The sequence below is a fragment of the Notamacropus eugenii genome, chromosome 3, assembly GCF_028372415.1.
Source record: "Notamacropus eugenii isolate mMacEug1 chromosome 3, mMacEug1.pri_v2, whole genome shotgun sequence".
Taxonomy (NCBI): Eukaryota; Metazoa; Chordata; class Mammalia; order Diprotodontia; family Macropodidae; genus Notamacropus; species Notamacropus eugenii.
The window spans coordinates 205,460,898-205,483,429 of NC_092874.1; the positions used below are offsets into that span (position 1 = coordinate 205,460,898).

Genomic DNA, 22,532 nt, shown 5'->3' on the forward strand with positions numbered 1-22,532 from the left:
TTTCTTGACAGGTTCATATCTTAAATAGCCATAAAGAAAGTTGTGTAGGATTCTACATTAGTGATTACTCAAGGAATGTTTATTTAGTGAAAACAATGGGCACAAGTATGTAGCTTGATTTGAAGCTCGATGTTATGGTCTCTCTATTAGCCTAGTGGATAGGAATAGGGACTTTTCTTGGTTTTTTTTTCCCTACATCTTCGTTCATTATTAAGCTGTTGAGTTGCTGGGTAGCAGAATTTAAGTGATAACTTTTGAGTTCTCCATTGCCACAGAAAACCTGTGTGTGTGTGTGTGTGTGTGTGTGTGTGTGTGTGTGTGTGTGTGTGTGTGTGTGTGTGTGTGTGTGTGTGTGTGTGTGTATGGTCTCCTGTTGACCATGGTCTTCAGGCATTACAGGGCAATTCATAATCTCTTGCCTAGAGGTCAGATCTCAGTATGATGAACTCTAAGATTCTTTTGTTATATGAAAATTTTGTTGCATCCAGTTGCTATCTGAAACAAATAGGCCTAAGATATCTTTATTGTCATACACTGAATATAGCTTTTATGGTGCGACACATGGGAAGGCTGGACCACAATTATGCTATGTCCACTATGTAGCTAGACTACTACCCATTGTACCACCTTATAAGGAGGCAGGACAATGTTGTAGATAGAGTTCTGGAGGTGGGAGAGGAAGACCTGGATTCTAATCCTGCCCTTGACATTTACGAACTGTGTAAGATAAGTAAGTCAAATCACTAAATCTCTCTGAGACCAAATTTCTTAATCTATGAAGTGAGAATCATGATAGCTATACTGTCTACTTTATAGGATTGTAGGGCTCAAAAAAGCATATGAAACTCTCTGAAAACTTTAATGTGACATAAAAATGTCAAATTATTATTTAATATTAATAGTATTATTAATAATATAATGAGCTAAAGACTGCTTTGTAATCTAAAACATTGTGATTCTAGGAGCTCATAGTTAACAAAATTGGTCCAGAAAGTCTCTGCCCAGGATCTTGGCATTGATGGAGAGCTCATTCCATAGAATTCCATGGTCTTTGCCAAGGTTAGCTTCTTGAAAGCGGTGTCTTTGAAATCTGGTGGCATTTGCTCTCCACAACAAACTACATAGGCATATTTTGCATGACATAGCCATTTGGGAAATGTTCAAAGAAAAAGATAAGAAATTCCTATAAAAATGATATCTAAGGATCTTAGGGATTTGGGGTTCTCCTGCTAGGCCCATCATTTTTCAGGTATTGAAGGTGTGTAAGTGACCACTGAGTGTACCAAAGTACCCTTTGGTGTACTTGATGTTGCTCCAGGGCTGATGCTTCCTGGGTGAGAGGGATAAGAGGTGAACTGAGGTCTGCTGGTATTGGCAAGACCCTTCTGTATATCTAGCATTGGCAGCAAAAGACAGTGTGATGAAGCTAGAATCCCCTTCCCCCATCCCCACTCCCAGCAAAGAACAATGGTTTAGATATGGAGAGGCATCAGAGGATGTTTCTTCCAACTCTGGGGCCATGTTCTCCTCTGCAGTTTTTCTTTTGAATATAGTCGTCTTCTCCCCGCTTCTGGATTTCATTAAGCATTTATTATCTAGGTAAGTGTAAACCAGATTTGGAGCTAGAAGAGACTCTAGGGGTCATTTGGTCAAACTCTCTCATTTTACAGATGAAGAAACTGAGGCCAGAAGAGTAACTTGCCCAGAGTTACAGGTGTCTTGAACCAGCTGTCTTTCCACTGTCCCACAGTGATCAAGTAGATGTGCAGATACCTAGGTGAAGAGAGAGCTAATCTTTCCTTTTCAGCTTCACCATTCCCCACTGGCCCATTTTTGGGTTGCCAGCCTCAGTCTTTTCCTTGCTACTCAGTTCCCCACCCACCTGCCCTCCTACCTCAATGCCACAAAAAGCTTCCCAGGCAGTCAGCAGGCAGAGTCCTGGTGACAAAGCGCAGGTGGGGAGCTGGTTTCAGGGACAGCATCTGGGGTGGCAGGAGGAGTAAGGGACTCAGGGCTTTGGCTAGGAGAATTCCTGGGTGACATTATTTTGAATCACCCTTTCTAACAATGCCTCCACAATGCTGCCTCAGGGGCAACCTCAATGGGGAAGAGGATGGTTGCAATGTTGTTCTTCTGACTCAAGAGCAGAAAAGGGCATCTTCATCAATACCTTCTGCCTGTCAGCCATAGAACATTCTGAGCTCATACTGGTCTGATTAGCCACAGTTGGACACACTGTAGCTTGACTCAAGCACAGTGATGTCATTTTGGTCCTCTTCAAGAATGAAGGACAACAGCCAACTGGCCAACCAACTGCCTGTCAGCCACAGGAGTAAGAGGAATGCATAGGGAATTGAGGTAATATCACCAAGACACTTTTGAAGTCCCTAAAAAAGAGTCTTCAGTTCTTATGCTTAATTTTGATGGATGGGGCAGGGCAAAGGGAGGGAGGAATGAGACTTAGGCACAGAACATCTGGAGGTAGAAGGGATTTAGGATAAAGAGAAGGGGAGGCTCATGTGGGAACCCCACTGATACAAAGTAGTCTTAGACCTACTTTTCCTAGCTCTTCCATGCATTTCTTTGATACACAATCTCAACCACCTCCACCAGCCAACAATTTTATTTAGAAATATTTTTTTTAGTGAGATTGAGTAACTTTTTGTCTCAGATTCCTGAGTTAGCTCAGTTGACCACCTGGAGCCTCCTGGGGGCTGGGCCTCATCAATGTGTTGTTTCCTTGAGCATTTTGTGCTTGTCTGCCTCTTCAGTAACTTTAAGAGTAATTTGGTGGTAGTGGTGAGTAGGAGGAAAGACCCTGACTAGGGTGCATCATGGTTTTCACCAGCTTGTCCCTGACTCTGACAATCCAGTGAGTGTAAAATTTCTTTCATTCATTCACTGGCATAAAAGTGTTTGTAAAAGTTCTTCTTTCCTTTGATTAATTTCCATCCCTTTTGCTTCAATCTTACTCCTGACTACTTTGGTCCTGATTCCTAGCTGCCTCTTTCCTTCTTGGTCATCTGTGGTTAGTGTTGAACTAAGGAGAGGGGGAGTAATGAGGGAGGGAATGAGGGAGGTAAGGAGGGAGGGGGAGAGAGAAAAATCAAGAGAGAGAAGAAGGAGGAGGAGGAGAAGGAAAAGAGAAAAATGAGGAGGAGAAGGAGAAGAAGGGGAAGGAGAAAAAGAAGGAGAAGAAGAACTAGAAGGAAAAGAAGGAGAAGGAGAAGAAGAACTAGAAGGAGAAGAACTAGAAGAAGAAGAAGGAGAAGAAGAACTAGAAGGAAAAGAAGGAGGAGAAGAACTAGAAGGAGAAGAAGAAGGAGAAGGAGAGAACTAAAAGAAGAACTAGAAAAAGGAGGAGAAGAACTAGAAGAAGGAGAAGAAGAAGAACTAGAAGAAGGAGAAGAACTAGAAGAGAAGAATGAGAAGAACTAGAAGAAGGAGACAAAGAACTAGAAGAAGGAGAACTAGAAGAAGAAGGAGAAAAAGAAGGAGGAGAAGAAGAAGAAAAAGAAAGAGAAGAACTAGAAGAAGTAGAAAAGGAGAAGTAGAAGAAAAAGGAGAAGAAGAAGAGAAGAAGAAGAAGAAGAAGAAGAAGAAGAAGAAGAAGAAGAAGAAGAAGGAATATCTCACATCAGTGAAATATTCCGGCTGCTTGAAATTTTTCAAAGAATCTTGGGTTAGAAAAAGCACGGTCCTACTAACCAGCTATGTGACCTTAAGCAAGTCTGTTCACCTCTGTAGACTCAATTTCCTTATCTCTAATAGAAGGGATTGGACCTGATCTTTGAAATCCCTTCTAGCTTTAACTGCAAGGCTACCCTGATTTTGGTCATTTTCCCAGGTTAAGGGTGTACCAGTGGTCTCCTGACTTTTGAAACTGCCCTACTGTTTGACACATAGAAATCTGTCTCTATGGACAACTCTGCCTCTGACAGTAGGATTTGCTGAGGTCCTTATATTCCTTAGGTCAGGAAGCCTGCTTAACAATTAGCTTTACAGGTCCATATTTTCAGGGTTGGTTGAGACCATTGAGTTTAACACACTTGTTTTCCAGATGAGAATACTGGGGCCTAAGGCAGTCAAAGTGACCTAGGAACCTAAGGTTACTGGCTTTAGTGGCAGAGCTGGGACTGGAGACCAAATGTCCTGACTCACCATCTCCTGTTCTTCCCACTAAGCCATCTGGCCTTCCAAAAGACCTCTTTAGGCATTAGCAGAATAGTGTTGTGGAAAAAATGCTAGATTTGAAGACCTGGCTTCAGATCTTGCCTCTACCCCATATTCCCTAGGTGATCTTGGACAATTAATTTACTCAATCTCTCTGAGCCTTAGTTTTTCTTCTATAAATTGAGGAAGTTAGACTACATGACTTCCAAGATCCTTTCCATTTCTAAATCTTTGATCCAGTGATCTGAGGGAGCATGATTATCTGTTCTCATTTTATTACAGCTAGGTGGAGCAGTGGATAGAGCACTAGGCCTGAAGTCAGGAAGACTCATCTTGATGAGTTTAAGTCTAACCTCAGACACTTCCTAGCTGTGTGACCCTGGGCAAGTCACTTAACCCTGTTTGCCTCAATTTCCTCATCTGTAAAATGAGCTGGAGAAGGTAATGGCAAACCATTCTAGCATCTTTGCCAAGAAAATCCCAAGAGTCGGACATGATTGAAACAACTGAACAACAACAAACAACAGAAGAGGCATGCCACAGAAATAAATAATCTGTGTTGAATCACAAAATGTTGCACAAGAATCCTAGATCATTTTCACTCAGAGTTTGTGAAACTTCTTATGCTTTGCATTGAGTAAGAAGAAAGGAAGCAATTCCTTAGCTCCATCCTACACACTGGTACTAGGATCTGAGTTACCTGCTTCCCCCTCAGAAAGGATGCTGAAGACAAAGGTCCCTTCTGGTTGCTCTGCAGCTTGCCGGTACCAAAGGGGGAAGTGGTCCATGGTGAAGATGCTTGATTTGTCTTCTAGGGTCAGGAACTTCCTGCAAATAAGAAGGACTTAGCATCTTTTCAGAAATCTGTGAGACTGTCATCAGTTAGTCAAAAAGCATCTATTACGTGCCAGGAACTCTGCTAAGTTCTGGGAATACAAACATGCCCATTCAAGTTGTTCACACTCTAATGGGGAAGATAACTTGCAAATGATATACAAGATAAATTAGGAATAATCTCAGAGAGAAGTCAGTATGATTAAGGACCGGTAGGAAAACCTTCTCAAAGAAGGTAGGACTTTTGCTGAGACTTGAAGGAAACAGTTTATTATAAAAGTCTTTGCAGATTTTCCCCCATTTTATCTGTTTTATTGTCCTATTTTTTCCCTTAAATACCCTTGGGATGAGTTTACTTAGTTGGGTCTCAGGGTCTTGGGTGGATTTTAGTTAGGATTCTATGAAGAAAAATTATAAACTGGAAAGCTTCACACACATAGAATCTCAGAAACAGAAAAGACTTTAGAATCCTGCTACTATTTGAATAAGAATTCACTCTACAACATTTCTGAAAAGTGGTCTTCTGGCCTCTGGTTAAAGACCTCTAGTGATGGATAATCTAGTGAGTGTCTTCCAAGCAAACAGTGCTACTTTTAGACAGTGACATTTCTCCCTTATATACAGCTTCTTCTTTCAGAATTCTAGCCCCTATTCTACCCTGTGAGGCAAAACAGAACAAATCCCTATTCCGAGTGACTGCCCCTCAGATACTCAGTGATAGTAATGTGTTTCCCATCTTCCCTAGACTGAACAACAGCTAGCTTTTAAAAACTGCTTCTCATATGGCATGGTTTCCAGTCCTCACATCACACACAAGGATCAGTCAAAGAAACTTGGGATAGAATTGCCTGATTTTGAATATTACATGTTCCATACTATTACCTACACTGTCAATGATAAATAGTGGTTAATTTTTTAAAAATCACTTTAGTTTCTCTCTATTTCCCTTCTCTCTCTCCTCTCTCTCTCTCTGTCTCTGTCTCTCTCTCCTGTCTTTCTCTCTCTCTTTTTCTCTCCCCATCTGTCTGTTTTGTCAGTTTATCTATCTCTGTTTCTTTCATTAGATATTGTGCTAGAGATATCTCTACCAGATTTTCCCCTCTATACCAAATGGAAGCAGGGAAGGCTAGTTTAATAGCCTTGCATAGAGGCAGAGGGAAGTTGACATGAGATTTTTTATAAAAAAGTCTATGGAGAGTCTACCAGGTGGATGTATGAGAGCTTAGGCTCAACTCACTTAGTGGACAGCGCCCAAGCTTCCTCAGATATATTTTAGTTGAATAGTTAATTTAATTTAGCACTGAGATTTTATCCCTTCTTGGGAGAGCAATGGTGGTAAAAAATTGGCAAGAATTTCTGCACCTCCTTTTACAGCATCTACAAATGCTGTGCAGCTATCCAGCCCAGCCTCTGCTATTCAGTGAGCTCTCCAGTGCCTTTCCTAATTTGATTAGAAGTGAAAAGGAATCCAGAACAAGGCATTTCACCACTTTAGCTTTGTCATCCATAAAATGAAGGAGTTATATTAAGTGATACCTCAGATCCCCTCCAGTTCCAAAATTTTAGAATCTATGACTGTGAGTCAGGTGGAAGGATGGACTGGAAATAGGGCAAAGGGAAGATTAGGGCTGGAGCAGTCACCACCAAATTAATCAATTTCTTGTTGACTGAGTTCAGAGACTGTACTGAGCCCTGGTCCAGAGAAACCAGTCGCTGACTTTCTGACCTTGTTTTCAAAAATGGCATAGTGGGGTATAAGCACACTCTTCGGAGATTCCTCCAGGACATCGTGCTCCATTATTCATTCCCTTTCTTTCCAATTAGGCTACAGGGTATAGTATCACCCATCTGTTGGTTATCATCTCTCGCCAAGATGAAGGGAATGTGTGTTACATTAAGGTTGGTTATATAGGACTCTTCAGTTTTGCTAAAATAGTGTGAGTTCTGTCTTTGATGTCTTAGTATAACCCTAACAGTGGAGCTTCATAGCTAAATGGATGTCAATTTAAAAGGTAAAACAGTGTGGGTGATAAGTTAAGATAAGGAAAATAGTGATGGGTTGACCTAACAGCCCTCTTCCTGCTTTCTCCGTCCTCTACAATTTATGGGTCTCATGTTTCTCATGCAAAGCCACCAGGTGGTGCTGTTTCCCACATCACTCTTCACATTTGGTTTGGGCCTTCCCATTGCCATGGCAACAGTCATGGAAGGCCACAAGAATGGTGGCATTATTAAATCTTCAAGCCATTTGGAGGACAGTGATCTTTAAGCCCATGACATGTTCCACTGGCGATGGGTTCTGGGATTCTTTAAAGGTCCATTAGACCAGAGAAAGAACTCCCCAACCTCCAAATATATCTTAGGAGAAACAGAATTGTGTGATTTCTACAGGGCTTGAGGAAAAAACTCTGAGAAAGCTCAGATCATAGAATTTGGCAGAAATTTCCCTTCACAGCCTGGGAATAGCTCATCATTATGAAGTAGAGGACCTTGACCTACATCTTTGGTGGCCAAATTTTCCAAACTGAAAATCAAGACACATTGTCTAACATTAAAGTCTTTTTATTTTCTGTCATTTAGTTTAGGACATCAACAGGACATAAGGCTGCTATTTGTTCCTTAGGCACAGCCTTCAGCTTCTTAAAACATAGTTTATCACTGTGAGGTAAACACACTTAGACCCCAAAGGGAAAATCTCTTTATTGTTTCCACATAGAAGTAGATGGTGTCCCTCTTTCCTTTCTCTCTTTGTCACTGTCACCTTTCAGCTATGTCTGGGGCAGGAGTCTTAGGTTCTCATTCTCCTGTCCATATTCTCCTCATCCTGACACTTTTTGCTACAACCCCTACTTAACCAAGAAACAAAGTCTTGGTCTCTTCTGTAGGAAAACTCTGATCTCTGAGGTTGATCAAGCCAGCTTACCTGTTAGAGACTTTTTCAGGGCTCACAAATAAGCTGCTTCTCATGAGGCCAGCCCGGGTGCCCAGGAAAGCCATGTCTACCACATCCTCAGATTTGCTGTGGAAAAGACCAGGGAAGGGAAAAGGTTAATTGTTGAAACTGAGACAAAGTCTTTGCTGTTACTTCCTAAGTTTATGAAAGTGGGCAGAAAAGAATATGGTACAGGCATGAAGGCTTTTCTAGGCCTTCTCTTTTTTTTCTTAGTCCCAAATCTGACTTTTGGGAAGTCTCCTTAGGTAAGTTTCATTCCCAACAACTTGCCATTGCAAAGCACCCACTGTAAGTGCCACTTCTAGCAGGTCCAGGTTTTTTCCTATGTAATTCCTTACCTTCCTTGTTCATCTGATTTCTAGGGCACTGACTCTTTGCATTCCCTCCCATAGCTTATCCATCCCATACTGTTCACTTGGCTTCTGGGGAGTTGGGATCTGAAGGATAGTGATTAGGAGAATTCATTAAGGGATAGTCTATCTAGGTCTTAGAGGAATGGAAAGATGGGGAGGCAATGACTTTGAGACAAATGTAGAAGTTTTGATAGTCTTGTGACCAATGTAAAAAAACACCTTATTAGAAGGCAAATTTTCAAAATTTTTCTCACACATTAGTTCCCGTGGGGAAGAAGTGTGGTGCTAGGTCTGAGGGCCACCACTTCTAATTTTAATCGACATTCTTCCTTGACAACAACCTGATATTGTTTAGGTTTTGCCAACTTCTTTCAGGGTCTAGACTGATGTAAAGCAACACGTTCATTAGGAGGTTATCACTAGAGTCCCACATGTTTAGGATGTTTAGGACTGTTTCAGAGGTGGCACTGCCATAGCATGGAATCATGAAGGCACTGGTAATTGTCATTCTTGTGATGTTAATAACCTCTGACATGGCCCAATTCCTACCCTCAGGGGTAAGAGGATGGGTTTGTTTCTCCTGCCTCCTTAAGTGATTTTATGGGGAAGGCTGCTTAGAATGGAGAAGAACCAAGCAATAACATCTGGTGGTAATGAGGTGTATTGGGCCAGGAGTTAAATTAAAACCCACCAGCCTGAAAACCAGGAGAAATAATACAGGGTGAACCAGTAGGGATTTCCTACTCTCCATATCCAGCCATCTGTCTATCTGATTTAAACACACACACACACATGCACACGTGCACCCCTCCCCCCTAGACACACACACAGACAGACATACAGACACAGGTACACAGACACACACAGACACATACAAATGCTCTCTCACACACAAATGCCCTTACAGCCATTCTCCTTTTTCACAAGTACTGCTACCACCATCTTCAGATCCTATTCCTCTGGTCAAAATTGTCAGTTTTTTTCTGAGGAAACCCAGAGTACCAAGGTATACCAAAGATAGCTTCACAAATTACTGAAGAGCCCCTTCATATTTGTTTGGAAATAGATGTTTAGGCTGCTTAGATTTACCTTTCTGGGGCCTTGTGGCCAAAGGAGCTCTTATAATTGGTTCAGGAGTGTGACACAGAGAAGTCAACCTATATCTTTTACCTATTTCCAGAAAAAATCACCCCAGAGGATAGTGTGGTCTCCAGAGGACAATGTGCCCTTTTTGAATTGTTAAAGAATATGAATTATTGCTCCCAAGAATCTTGTCTAAGAGGTGTGAAATCCTAGAAAATTGTTCAACCTGCTATGTGGAGGAAACTTCTACACCTACTGCCCCATCATTATTCATGATGGGGGCAAGCTAAGAGAACATGAGTAATTTATGGAGCAACCAGTTGGGTAGGAGGCCCCATTCTAAGGTATGCTTGATCTTGGGAGCCAAAAATGTCTTCAAGCTTCTTGCTTGGATCTTCACATCTCTTCCCAGGACATACTCAGAAATGTTAAGGGCCAAAGCTGTCCAGTAGGCTTCCATTGGAGCGGTCACCACAGCATCAAACAGGACCTCTTGCACCAGTTCTTCATCACCTACAGTAAGTAAAATCAGCACTTCACAAAGTAAAAGTACACTAGATCAGTCTCTGTTCTCATCCACCCATCCTGCCCATCCTGCCCAGAACCATAAACTCTTTTTGTTCCTTAAGAGGTCTTCCTTTAATTTAGGAAGTAAGAATAGAACGACTAGGTTAGGCTAGAATAATCTTAGCTAATTTTCTTAGAACAGAAAACCTTACAGATTTAGCCAAATGTGCCCATTTTACACAGGTAGGTGAAGAACCTTGCCCAAGATCATACAATAACCTAATGACAGAAAAGGGACTGGAAATCAGGGACTTTCCATATGGTGTGTGTGTGGGGAGAGGGGTTGATCAGGATATTCCTAATCAATCAATTTTCCCTCCAGTTCAACTGATGAATTGATAGATAGAACAGGTAACAGAGATAGTATGGATTTAATGTCTTAAAGGAAGGGCAAATAAGGATCTTCACATTTCTACTCCTTTATGAGACATTAAGTTCTTCCTTGATAGAATTAGGACATTGGTTGACTGAAGATTGGCTATGCCCTACAAGCCAGCCCTAGAGAGCATACATATAGAAAGCAGCTTCAAGGAATGTGACTTCTGGCAGTCTAAAGAGAGGAGGAAGAACCCCACTAATTTTTGCCTTTCCCTTTGTACCCTCTTTACCAGAAAGCAACAGGTAAGGAGGGAAACACTTGTTCCCTGCATGTGAGCCTCATTGCCAAGGTATTCCATATACATTATAATTTTTCTCAGTGATGTTGTGTGTATTTGTTGGAAAGTTCAGTCTAGGTTTATGTATGTGTGTGTGTGTGTGTGTGGGGGGGGGTCTTTTGTAACTAGTCAATCAGTGAGTAAGCATTTATAAGTGTCTGCTATGGGCCAGGAACTGTGCTAAGGATACAAAGAAAGACAAAAGACAGTCGCTGCCTACAAACTCAGTTTAAAGGGGGAGACAATCAAGCAAGTATATACAAACAAGCTACACACAGGATAATTAGGAAATAATGGAGAGGGAAGCTATTGTTCTTATCAGGTCATCTTGATAAATACCTTTGTTTTGAGCCAGTTTGGTCTATTGGCTGACTATCATCATCACTGGGGGCTCATGATCTATGGTTTAGGAGTGTTAACTCACAGAAGACTTTGAACATGGGGTAGCAGTTAGCCCCCTGAGTATACAACTTACAAGTGTGAATAAGAGGTCACGTGGATCTAAGTATGATTTCCTAAAACTATCTTTATGGGAAAGGAGGTCTCAGAGAAAGGAAGGAGCTAGTACAGAGTGTGGGGTATGCAGCTGCTCAAGAATTTGGGGAGGCATTTCTGTTTTTGTGGGGTGACCTAAACACCTAATATGTTCTTTATTTCTCAGCAGATGACTTTGCCTTCTATTTTACTGAGAAAATGGAGCCCAGGTACCACATCTTCTTCGATCTTCCCTATTGCATGCAAGTTCCTCTCTGCCCTCATATGCTTTCCCCTCTTTTATTGCTCTCTCTGAGGAAGAAGATTCCTTTTCTTTGCCAATGACAAGCTCTTTATTTGTACCCTTACTCCTATCACCTCTGATCCCCCTCCTGTCTTCAGGAACTCAGGCTATTACTTCCTCTCCCAGTCACTTCTCAACCGCGTAGAATCTAATTACTAAATCTAAAAGTCCTTCTCTTAATTGTCATCCTGCATGATCTCTCTGTGGCTTTTGATATTTCTGATCACCCCCTTCTCCTGGATACTTGTTTATCCTTTGTCTTTTTCAACACTTTTTCAACTCAAACAACATATGTTGTTTCTCTTTCTTCTTAGTCTCCTTTGTGGGACCACCATTTATTTCTCAATCCCTAAGTATGGGCATTATCTCAAAGTTCTGCCCTTGGCCTTATTCTTTTTTTTTTACAAGGCAATTGGGGTTAAGTGACTTGTCCAGGTCATACAGCTAGTGAATGTCAAGTGTCTGAGGACAGATTTGAACTCAGGTCCTCCTGACTCTGGGGCCAGTGTTTTATTTACTGCACCACTTAGCTGCTCCTCTTGACCCTATTTTCTTCTTTCTCTATATACTCTCTTTTTGTGACCTTATTACCTCTAATGATTTAATTAATCATTACTATCAATGATTATTGTACAAATTACTTGGGACAAGCAATAATTCTGAGGTTGTTTCATTTTGTGACAGCACTGGTTTGGTATATGTGCTTCTAAACTCCAGTGACTGCCTGTTATCTTTAGGACCAAATATAAACTCCTCTTTTTAGCATTTGAAATCCTTCACAACATGGTTCCAGCCTGCCTTTCCATCCTTATTGTACATTATTCCCTTTCATGCACTCACACAGTCCAACTAAACTGGTTCTCACAGATGACATTCGATCTCCCTTTCCTTCTTTGAAATGATTCTCCTCTGTATCTGGAATGCATTCCTTTCTCATCTGGAACTCTTTCTTCTCCTGCAAGCTTCAGATCATGTGGCACCCTTTGTATGCAAACCTTTCCTGTTCCCCTTAGCTTCTGGTCCCTTCTCTTGCCCCTCACTGCCACCTCCACCCCTCAGTTATCTTGTGTTCAAATCAGTTCTGACACATACTAGCAGAGTGACCTTGGGCAGGGCACTAACCTCTTACTTAGAGCTTTAGGTGACTCTCTAACACCATAAGCTGCAGAGAAAGTGTCAATATACATTGGTAAAAGAAATTTCCTCATCTAGAAGTTCTCTATGGCCGTAGAATTATAGATCCAAACTCTATTCATATATATATATATATATATATATACATATATATATATGTGCGTGCGTGTGTGTATGTGTGTGTATATATACACATATGTGTGTATACACACATAAGTTTATGTTTATATGTCTCTTCACATAGAATATAAACTCCTTGAGGGCAGAGACTTTCTTTTTCTTTGTACCTCCAGCACCTAGCATAGTGCCCAGAACATAGTAAGCATTTAATATTGAGTACTGTTTATTGAGTAACTTCTATGGTCCTCAGTTTCTTTAACTGTAAAATGGGCACAAATAATGCTTTCTGCAACCTAACAAGGGTTTGTGGGGAAAAAAGTACTTTGTAAATTGTGAAATGCTACAGAAATGTAAAGGGTTACTATTCTCTAGTTTCAGTATGATTCTTAACACTCACATTCTAGGTCAGGCTCTTTTCTGGTCAGAAACTGGACCATGGCATCCATCTGGCTGAGCTTCCGATGAGCTGGATCAATATCTGTGATACAGTAAATCCTGGAATACAGGAAAATGGAGCTTGCCCAGAGAAATTCCATCTTCTCCCTTTTCCTCTTCCAGCCCCCTGGTGTTCCATAGTCTCCCTAGTGCTCCTTACCACTCATTGGCCAGAGTCAGGTCTGGTTGTAATAAGTCATGCAATCCTGAAATGAGAATTCACATTTAGCATAAGAAAAGGGAAAAGAAAGAAGGAAAGAGAAATGAATTGTTTTAAGAAAATAATTTCGCTGATTGTCAAGGAACGTTTATTAAACATCTATTAAACTATTCAAGGCATTGTGCTAGTCAGTGGGGATAAGAAGACACAGAAAAAAAGACAGTTTCTTCCTTCAAGAGACTAACACCTAGCGGGGTTGAGGATGCTGAGCAATATATACACAGAAAAGTAGAAGCAGAACAGGGAGCGGTGACGACAAGGGAGACATCTGAACAAAGTGTTCTGGGACAATCTGAAGAGGAACAAAATATTTTCTCACTGCAGGTTTCAGTAAAAGTACAATGATGATGATGATAAATAGCTTCAAGCTTGAATAAACTGAATAAATGAACTTTGATTAAATGCATCCTGTATACACTAAGCACCAGGGAGAAAAAGATAAATGTGAAATAGACCCTATCTTTGTGGGGTTTACATTCTAACAAAACCTAACGTAAGGTTTTTGATTATAGAGTTCAGATGAAAATAGTCTGGTCTTTGAATCAAAGGATAAAGGCAATAGCTTCAGGCAAGGCTCCCAAGCATAAAGTTATGAAGATGAAAGCTGTGGCTTAATTAAGAGATTTGCAGGTCCCTGAAACCAAAGCTTAATAGGATGAATTCTTTTAAAGTAATTAACACTGGTCTTTATGTATACCTCTGAAAGTGAAAAATGGACCATAAAAGATCGTAAAAGTATCCCAAAGAAAACTACATCACATTAACCAGTCACCAGAAGGCAGTTATAGAAAAACTAACATTTAATTGCCAAAAAGAAGAAAGAGCATCGATGGATTTTCTTAAAGTATATGATAAGTGAAAACTGCAGAAATACTTTTAGAACAAGCAAACATAGTTGTACTGAGAAACAGAAGACTTTCTGATAAAAGACTTTGTTGTATTTATGAAACATGACTGAAAGTGGTTTACATCTGGTTGAACCCTATAAAACGGCTAAGATCTAGGAGTCGAATCAAAAAGCCCTCTATGGGCAATATTCACTTGCCAACACAACTGGCATAGAAGCATTGTGTATATGTGTACGTGTCTATGTTTTTGTATATGTTTCTGTTTGTGTGTAGTATATATATATACATATACATATATATACACATTGTATATATGCATACATTATATATATTCTTATAAATGCAAGTACACATACATATTTACACAAACACTTTTGGAAAATACACATCTCTCACTTTACAAAGCTACATATCATTGGATTTATCAAATATAACTTGGCTGCTGAGTGAGTGAGTAGAAATTCACCAAACCCATTGTATCTAGCTGGCCCCAGATTATTTTCATATTCCACCCAGTAAATTAGGGGTTCCTTAGCATCTGGCCATCTGTCTTGCTACTTCTCTGCCTATTCCCACCTGTAACAGTCAGCCCCTGGATCTCACCTCGAGATCCCCCCCACTTCCTCTACACACACACACACACACACACACACACACACACACACACACACACACACACACACACCTGGACACAGTTATTCCATTCAGCTTTGGGGGTGGCGCTAGCCTATATACATGTAGATCTAGACCAGACTATTTTCACCTGAACTGTATAAGGAAGATGAGAATTAGAAACTAACATTAATAACAGTAGTAGCAACAACAACTGACCTTTATAGAATACTTTAAAATTTGCAAAATATTTAATATATGGTATCTCATTGAAGCGTCACGCTATCACTCTACATACTGATGCCTCCCCTACAAAATGACTTCATATTTATTCCACATGTATTTTGTATGTTCTCATACATGTACATAATCTTTCCTCCAATGATTTGTAAACTCTTTAAGGATGGGGGTGGTTTCATTTTTGTCATGGCTTTCCCAGCACCTCAGATGGTACCTGGCATAAGTAGGTGCTTAATAAATCTGTGTTAATTCATTAAATTGAATCTCCCCTTTCTTTGTATCCCCAGTGCTGAGTACAATGCCAGGCACATAGTAAGCATTTAATAAATATTTGTCTCTCTGATAAGGATTCTAGCAGGCACAGATGAAGAGACTACGTCAGGCATGGGAGGCAGAAATGAAGGAGCAATTAGTATCTAGATGGTCTGGAGCATGGAGTGTGTGAAATTAATGTTACATAAGGTTAAAAAGATAAGATCGCTTCCCTTCCAGTGTACTATAATGTATTAGAATTGACACATGCCCAATTAAGTGGATTTGCAGATTTTTATTATGCAATTTTAACTAAACTCATCCTCATAAAAAGAACAAATAGCTTAAAAAGATTCTAATAGAAAAACCATATGCCAGTGGTGCAAAGACAAATAAACAGTCATAAAAATGGCTACTCTTAGTGCACCGTCTTAACCAACCCAATTAACCAACCTAACCACATGAAGGACAAATAACGATAATCTAACCATATGTGAAAAGAAGCCATGGAATCACAGACTGAGAGTTGTAAGAGACCTCGGCGACCATCTAGTCCAGCCTGTACATGAAAGGAATCTTCATGATGACATCCTTGACAAGTGACCAGTCAGCCTCTGCTTGAAAGTCATGAAGGAAGGGCCTCCCTGCTTCTCCTGTTCACTTCAGTGCAGCCCTGACTCTTAGATTTTTGTGACGTCAAACGTCCCTTCGCCTTTTTGTATCTTTTCCCCACTGCTACTAGTTCAACTTGCTGGGGCCAAATCTAGTCCCTACACTGATAATAATAATAATATTAGCTAACATGTGCATAGCCAATGCTGCTGTTGTTCAGTCATTTCAATCATGTCTGACTCTCTGTGACCCCATTTGGGGTTTTCTTGGCAAAGCTACTGGATTGGTTTGCTATTTCCTTTTCCAGCTCATTTTACAGATGAGGAAACTGAGGCAAACAGAGTTAAGTGACTTGCCTGGGGTCATATAGCTATTTAGTGTCTGAGGATGGATTTGAACTCAGGTCTTCCTGACTCCAGATTTCACATCTGATCTGTGGCACCACCTTCGTATAGCTATTACCAGGTGCTTTACAAATATTATTTCATTTTATCCTCATAGCAGCCCTGGGAGGTAGGTGCTATTACTATTGCTAGATGAGCAAACTAAAGCAAATAAAGGTTAAATGACCTGTTCAGGGTCATACAATTAGCTGTCTGAGGCTGGATTTGAACTCAGGTCTTTCTGACTCTAAGTCCAGCACTATGCTGCCTTTACATGACAGCAATTCGAATATCCCCAGTCTTTACTTCTCCATAGCAGGTGTGTTCAATTCCTTCAACCAATCTCCATATGTTCTGGCCTCAAGGCTTTTCACCATCATGGTTGCCCTTCTCTGGACTAGTCTATCAGTGTCCTCCTTAAGCCATTTACTAAACACAATATGCCATATGACATCTGACAAGGGAGAGAAGCAATGGGAAGTAAAGCCAGGGAATTTAGCTCACTAAACAAAACCATTCCAAGGGCATTCATGGATGAAAATAGAAGATCTACAAACAGAAGAAAAGAAATCAATCAATCAACAACCATTTATTAAGCTCCTACCAAGTGGAGAATCTGTGAATATTAACACAAAGGATGAAAAAATCTCTATTCGTAAGGAACTAAGATTCTCTTGGAGGAGATAAGAAGTACAAATATCAACACAGCATAAACATAAAATGATAAATTATGTTATAGGTAATTTTGGGGATAGAAGTTTCAATTTAGTGAGGATGATGGATGCCAGACTGCAAAGGGTGGAGGGGTGAGTGAGAGGAGAGAAAGTGGAAACACTGAGTGTGGATAGTTTGCTCAAATAGCATGGCTATCAAATGGAAGAAGGAAATGGGACAATAGTTTGATGAAAAGATGGAGTCTAATGAAAGTTTTCTACCTCTGAGAAGATGACAAAGGATGGGATCAAGTGCACAAGTAGAATGGTTGGTGTTGGCAAATAGAATGGCTACCTTTTGTCAGAGAAAATGGAAAAGATCTGCAAAAATCATCATAACATACTTTACTCTCCAGTGGAATCATTAAACTTGGACCCCACCATCATATTACTGGATATGATTATAGAGGAGATAGAAAAGTCTCTAAAGAGAACAAAGATGAAAAAAGCAGTTGGATTGGAACAAGTGTATGTAGAAGAGATCTAGATACTATCGTTTAGAGGAAATCTATGATAGAGGTGACACAATCGTGTTAGCTCTGAAGGACTAATATATAGGAATGTAATGTACAAAATGTAAAAAATGATCTTATTCCTTAGTTCTTAGAAAGGTGATCAAGAAGAGAGCTTCAATAACTTGACTTCTAGGCTGACTCTTCAAGTTACATGGTATCTGAACTGAGGTAGTAGTCAGAACATGAAGGTAATAGTGGAGACTAAGCAGGCTTTCATAAGAAATAGTTTATGATGGATTAAATATTTACTATTTCACATTCAACAAAGATGCACACATTTAAGATCCCATTGGTCTTATTGGTTATTGATTCTTAAAAAATTGATTCAGTAGAACAAAACCCCACCTTACTTTTCTAACTGGATGTCCTACAGACCTCTCAAACTCAACATGCCTCTTTTCCCCAAAATATCTCCCCCTTTCCAAACCTCTTTACTTCTGTTGATGGTACCACCATCCTTTGAGTTTCCAAGATTTATAATTTTGGCACCGGCTTTACTCCTCACTCTTCCTCACTTCACACATCCAGTTGGTTGCCAAATACTACCATTCTACTGTGAAAGCATTTCTTGCATCACCCCATTCCCTCCACTCACACAGCTATCATCTAAGTGTAGGTCCTCATCTCTTCTCACCTGGATTATTTTTATAGCTTCCAGCTTGGTTTTCTTGACTGAATTTTTTAACTACTCAAGTCTATCCTACAAAATGCTTGCCTGTGATTTTCTTTAAGCACAGATCTGCCTCATTACCCTCCTCTTTCATCAACTCTACTGGTTCCCTATTGCCTCTAGGATAAAATATAGCCTCCTTGCTTAGCTTTTAAAGTCCTTTAAAACCTGGCCTTAATCCTTCTAGCCTCGTTGGACTCCCATTCTGACACTCTGTGATCCAATGAAACTGGCTTCTGTTTCTAACACATATTTCAGTTTCCCAGATGCAGAGTCCATCTCCCATGCCCAGAATGCACTCCCCCCTTGCCTTCACATCACAAAATCCTTCCTTTCCTTCAAGAGGTAGAGTAAGCAACATCTTCTCCCAGGATTTCTTGATTGCCCAGAGGCCCTCTCAGACAACCTGGTGTTCAGCTACTTTGCATTTATTTTCCTTGTATTTGTTTTGTGTATACTTATATATGTGTTTGTTGTCTCCCTCATTAGTATGTAAGTTCCTTGTAGGGATATTTCATTCACTGCAGTTGTGTCTCCAAGGCCTAGTACAGTGCTCAACATATAGTATTAATAAATTAATTAATATTCCTTGATTGAATACAAGTGCTTTTATAACAAAGTGTCTTCTATACATACACTGAAATCAAAGATTCCTCTAGAAGATACAAAAATAGAAATAACCCCATCAATGATAATAAACATCAGGAGAAACATTACACAGGGAGATTTCTCCAAAGGTGTTTGCCACCTTGATGGAATATATTCAGCACAGAGTCCAGGTAGAAAAGGACTTCCCTGTGAATAGTAAAGTATTCCAGATACTCCTATTTGCAGATAAAATGTTCTAGGGCTTATTAGAAAAGGTCTTTAATTCTTCAAAACAGTTTGACTTGCTTACCTACAAAAGAAAGACCAAATAGATGAAGAATGTCTATTGCCCAGTTTCATCATGAATTTAGTCTATAAAATTTGTCTGTTGTACGTATATATGGGGCAGACAGACAACAGATTTGGGCCAAAGCTGAACAAAAGGAAGAGGCTGGATTGTCTTTGGGAAATGACAATGGTCCACAGACATTGTTCTGGTGCTATCATATGGTAGTGAGATATGGCATACAAAGTTCTCCAAATAATTAAAAATGAGTATTACACTTATGGAGAAGAGCATGGTGGACGTGAGCAGATCAAAGGAGTAAAGGAGTAAAATATCAACAAGGAATTGTATGATAGAAAGAGGAGACAGGCTGATCATGTGTAAGAAGTGATGCCAGATAGAGAGCCAGACTCTTCCACTGCTACCTTTTCAGTATCAAAGGTGAAAGTGAGGAAGACCTCCAGCATGTTGAGTAGATTCCCTGTAATGAGCTGATGGGAGGACACACAGGATGGTTAAGAATGGATAGCTTGCATTCTGCATCATTGGAGGGAACTCCTGAATTGGTGAGATCATCAATCTATTGAAGTCTTTTTCTTAAGTGCTATTTATTTCTTTATCTCATCCTTTAAAATTTACATTTTGATTGTGCATAGAATGACCTCATATATTTTAATATACTACTATCATTATTGCTAATTATAGAAATGATAAAATATAGTAATAGTAATTATTTTACTGAAGGGGAGCAAGATCAAAAGAAAGTTTGAAGAACACTGTTCTGAAAGGCTTGTGGTCCGCATGAACAGTGCTGAAGTTGGGCTGAGGAGGGTTCTTCCTTATCTCTTGTCTCCTAGGTTATGCACTGTATTTCTTGCTCTCTCTCTCCCTCTCTCTGTTTCTCTCTGTCTCTCTCTCCCCCTCTCCTTTCCTCTTTGCCTATCTCTCCCACTGTCTCCCTCCTCCTTCCCTGTCTGTCTCTATCTTTCTCTCCCTCTATCACTCTCTATTTTTCTCTCTCTCTCCCTTCCTGCCTCTCTCTTTTCCACCTCCTTTTCCCCATTTGTATCAACCCCCCCAAATTTGGGATAATAGATTTAAATGATGGAATAAGAATAGCATTTCGTGGAAACTCAGAGGAAGGCATTCTCCTTCAACAATTTGCTTCTTATATGTAACATTCTGTCTTCCTCAAACCTCGAAGAATTGGACTATTGACAGTTGGCAAGCCTAGTGCTTAATCAATTGTGTTGCCTGGCTGGCTGACTGATTCTTTGTGTCCTGGTAACCCAGATATTGTGAAGCTTGCAGACACCTCCTCACCAGACAGTCACTCTTCTTAGAATCTGTTCCAAAGCAGGGAATTCTGGGGGGCTGCCAAATCTGTTTACCCCAGGGTTGGCCCTTTGCATTATCCCAGAAATGAAAGAAATAAACATTGTTTTGACCCACCTTCCTCTACTGAAGTATTTCCCAGGAGGATGTACTCCCCATGGCCTCTGGACAGCACCATTCCTAGACTGCATCAAAGAGCAAAGGAGATTATTATTCATCAGCATCAAATAGCCTCTAATCTTCCATGTCTACTTCATGGAACCTTAGAGCTGGAAAGGACATAAGAGGTCAACTAGTCCAATCCATACTTTTTTTCTAGTTTGGACCTGTGACTTCATTCATATGGGGAACTCCAAATGTAGAAACTACCAGAACCATTGAAGATCAACAACTCCTCTGTATCTTATAAAGTTAGAATTTCCTGGGGCATGGGGAGGTGAAGGGATTTGCCTGGAGGATATGTCAGAAGCAGGACTTAGGTGAACTTCTTTCAGTCTCCGAGGCTGGCCTTCTATCCTCCATGTTACAATACCTCTCCCCTTCTTTTCTCACCCTATGAGTTGTCCATACCTTTGCCTCTAGCATTAGAGGTTCACCCCCAAGTACTTCACATGCTTCATGACTCCACCTCCTCCTCTTCTAGATAAAGGTGCTTGACAATCTTTTGACTAAAGAGAACCTATTCCCCTGTTACAAGAGAATATCTACCTAGGATTCCATAGGAAAAACTCCAAATTGAATTAAGTTCTCTATTACAAAAAAAAAATCTCACTGAGCCGCCTTGCCTCTTTCCCCTACAATTTAATCTGACCTTGTCCTCCTCTGGAGTAAAGGACACATCAACTGGGACCTCACAGGCTCTCTTCATCCCCCCTATTCCTTAACTTCATCTCATTCCAAGTGCTCATTGACATGTAAGTACAGTGCCACTCTAATAAGATAGATATTGTAGTTATATCTAACATCTCTTCAAGCCGAAAACATTACTGATAGCTGATCATTTGTTTATAAACAAATGAAGAAATTTTAGAGAAAACAAGTCAGAGAGGAAATGTTTTTTTCATTCACTAAGTCTATACGAAGCCTAGCTTCCTTGTGAATCTTCATAACTATAGGTTTTTGGAGGTACAAAAGAGCTCAAAGAGGCAAAATCAATGCTCTCATTTTACAGATGAAGAAATTGGGAGCCAGAGATGCTGAATGAGGGCTAGAGTGTGGGAGAGCTAGACCAGAGACCAGTCTGACTCCTTCTTCAGGATTCTTTCCCCAAAGTCATTCTGCCTTATTGAGGTAGGAATCCTTTAAACACCACTACCACCCATTCCAATGCCATCTGTCCAGGCCAGGAGAGGGCTGGCAGTCATGCTTCCTGCATAGCATGGGTCACTCAACTCACCTGAAAGGCGTGTCACTGATGTCTGTAAAGAAGTAGTCATTGGTGAGGAAGAGGACCCGCCTCTGGAATAAGGGTGAAGAAAATGGAGTTTGTTTCAGTGTTGACATAAATTGATTTATTGGAACCATATCTATTCACAAAATATCCAGAGGATTCTGACCACTGAAGAGTTTGGAAAATCCTGCTTTCTCATTTCCCCCCCCCCCCAACTTTATACCCATTTCTCCAACTTCTATCCCTTACTAGCATTGATCACCTTGAAACTGCATAGCCAGAAACTCTCAGGAGTTACCACCCCAATCCCTGATAGGGAAGGTGGTGTTATGCTTTTTTTTTTTTTGATACTAGTTGACTGGGCAGTGAGTCAGAGATGGAACATGGAATTAGGATGAGCAAATGAAGTGGCTCCTATTTAATGCTAAAAATACTGGGGCTTATGTACACATAATCAGCCTGTAAATACACTTCTGTACATAGTCACCAAGGGAAACTGGTTGAATGGCTCCTTCTGCCTGCTATACACCTATCCTGTACAGGTTGTCCTTTTGAGATATTTTTTTTCATTCAAAGCTTCTGTCTTTGAAAATCAAATCAAGACAAAAATTCTGGGAAAGAAAATTAGCAAGAGGAAGTGAGATTTGTTCCATGCCTTATACCCCCAAAGTCTTGTCCATTAAAAAAAAAATTCTTTTTGGTATACATTTGTGATTTGCTTAGTGGTAAACAATGCAGAGGGTCAAACACTGAAGCCTACTCAGGAAATATTCACTCTCACA

At 40.3% G+C, this 22,532-nt stretch overlaps 1 protein-coding gene across 1 annotated transcript in view; it reads right to left on the reverse strand.

Annotated features, from left to right (window-relative positions):
• Nucleotides 1-22,532, reverse strand: part of CACNA2D4 (calcium voltage-gated channel auxiliary subunit alpha2delta 4) — a 165,078-nt gene that overhangs the window by 89,604 nt on the left and 52,942 nt on the right. Inside the window, exons 19-25 of the mRNA XM_072654129.1 lie at nt 21,757-21,818; nt 20,478-20,545; nt 13,247-13,292; nt 13,049-13,146; nt 9,816-9,909; nt 7,931-8,026; nt 4,874-5,001 (exon numbers count right to left, since the gene is read on the reverse strand). Coding sequence (XP_072510230.1) covers nt 4,874-5,001; nt 7,931-8,026; nt 9,816-9,909; nt 13,049-13,146; nt 13,247-13,292; nt 20,478-20,545; nt 21,757-21,818 — 592 coding nt within the window. The remainder of the gene's footprint in view (nt 1-4,873; nt 5,002-7,930; nt 8,027-9,815; nt 9,910-13,048; nt 13,147-13,246; nt 13,293-20,477; nt 20,546-21,756; nt 21,819-22,532) is intronic.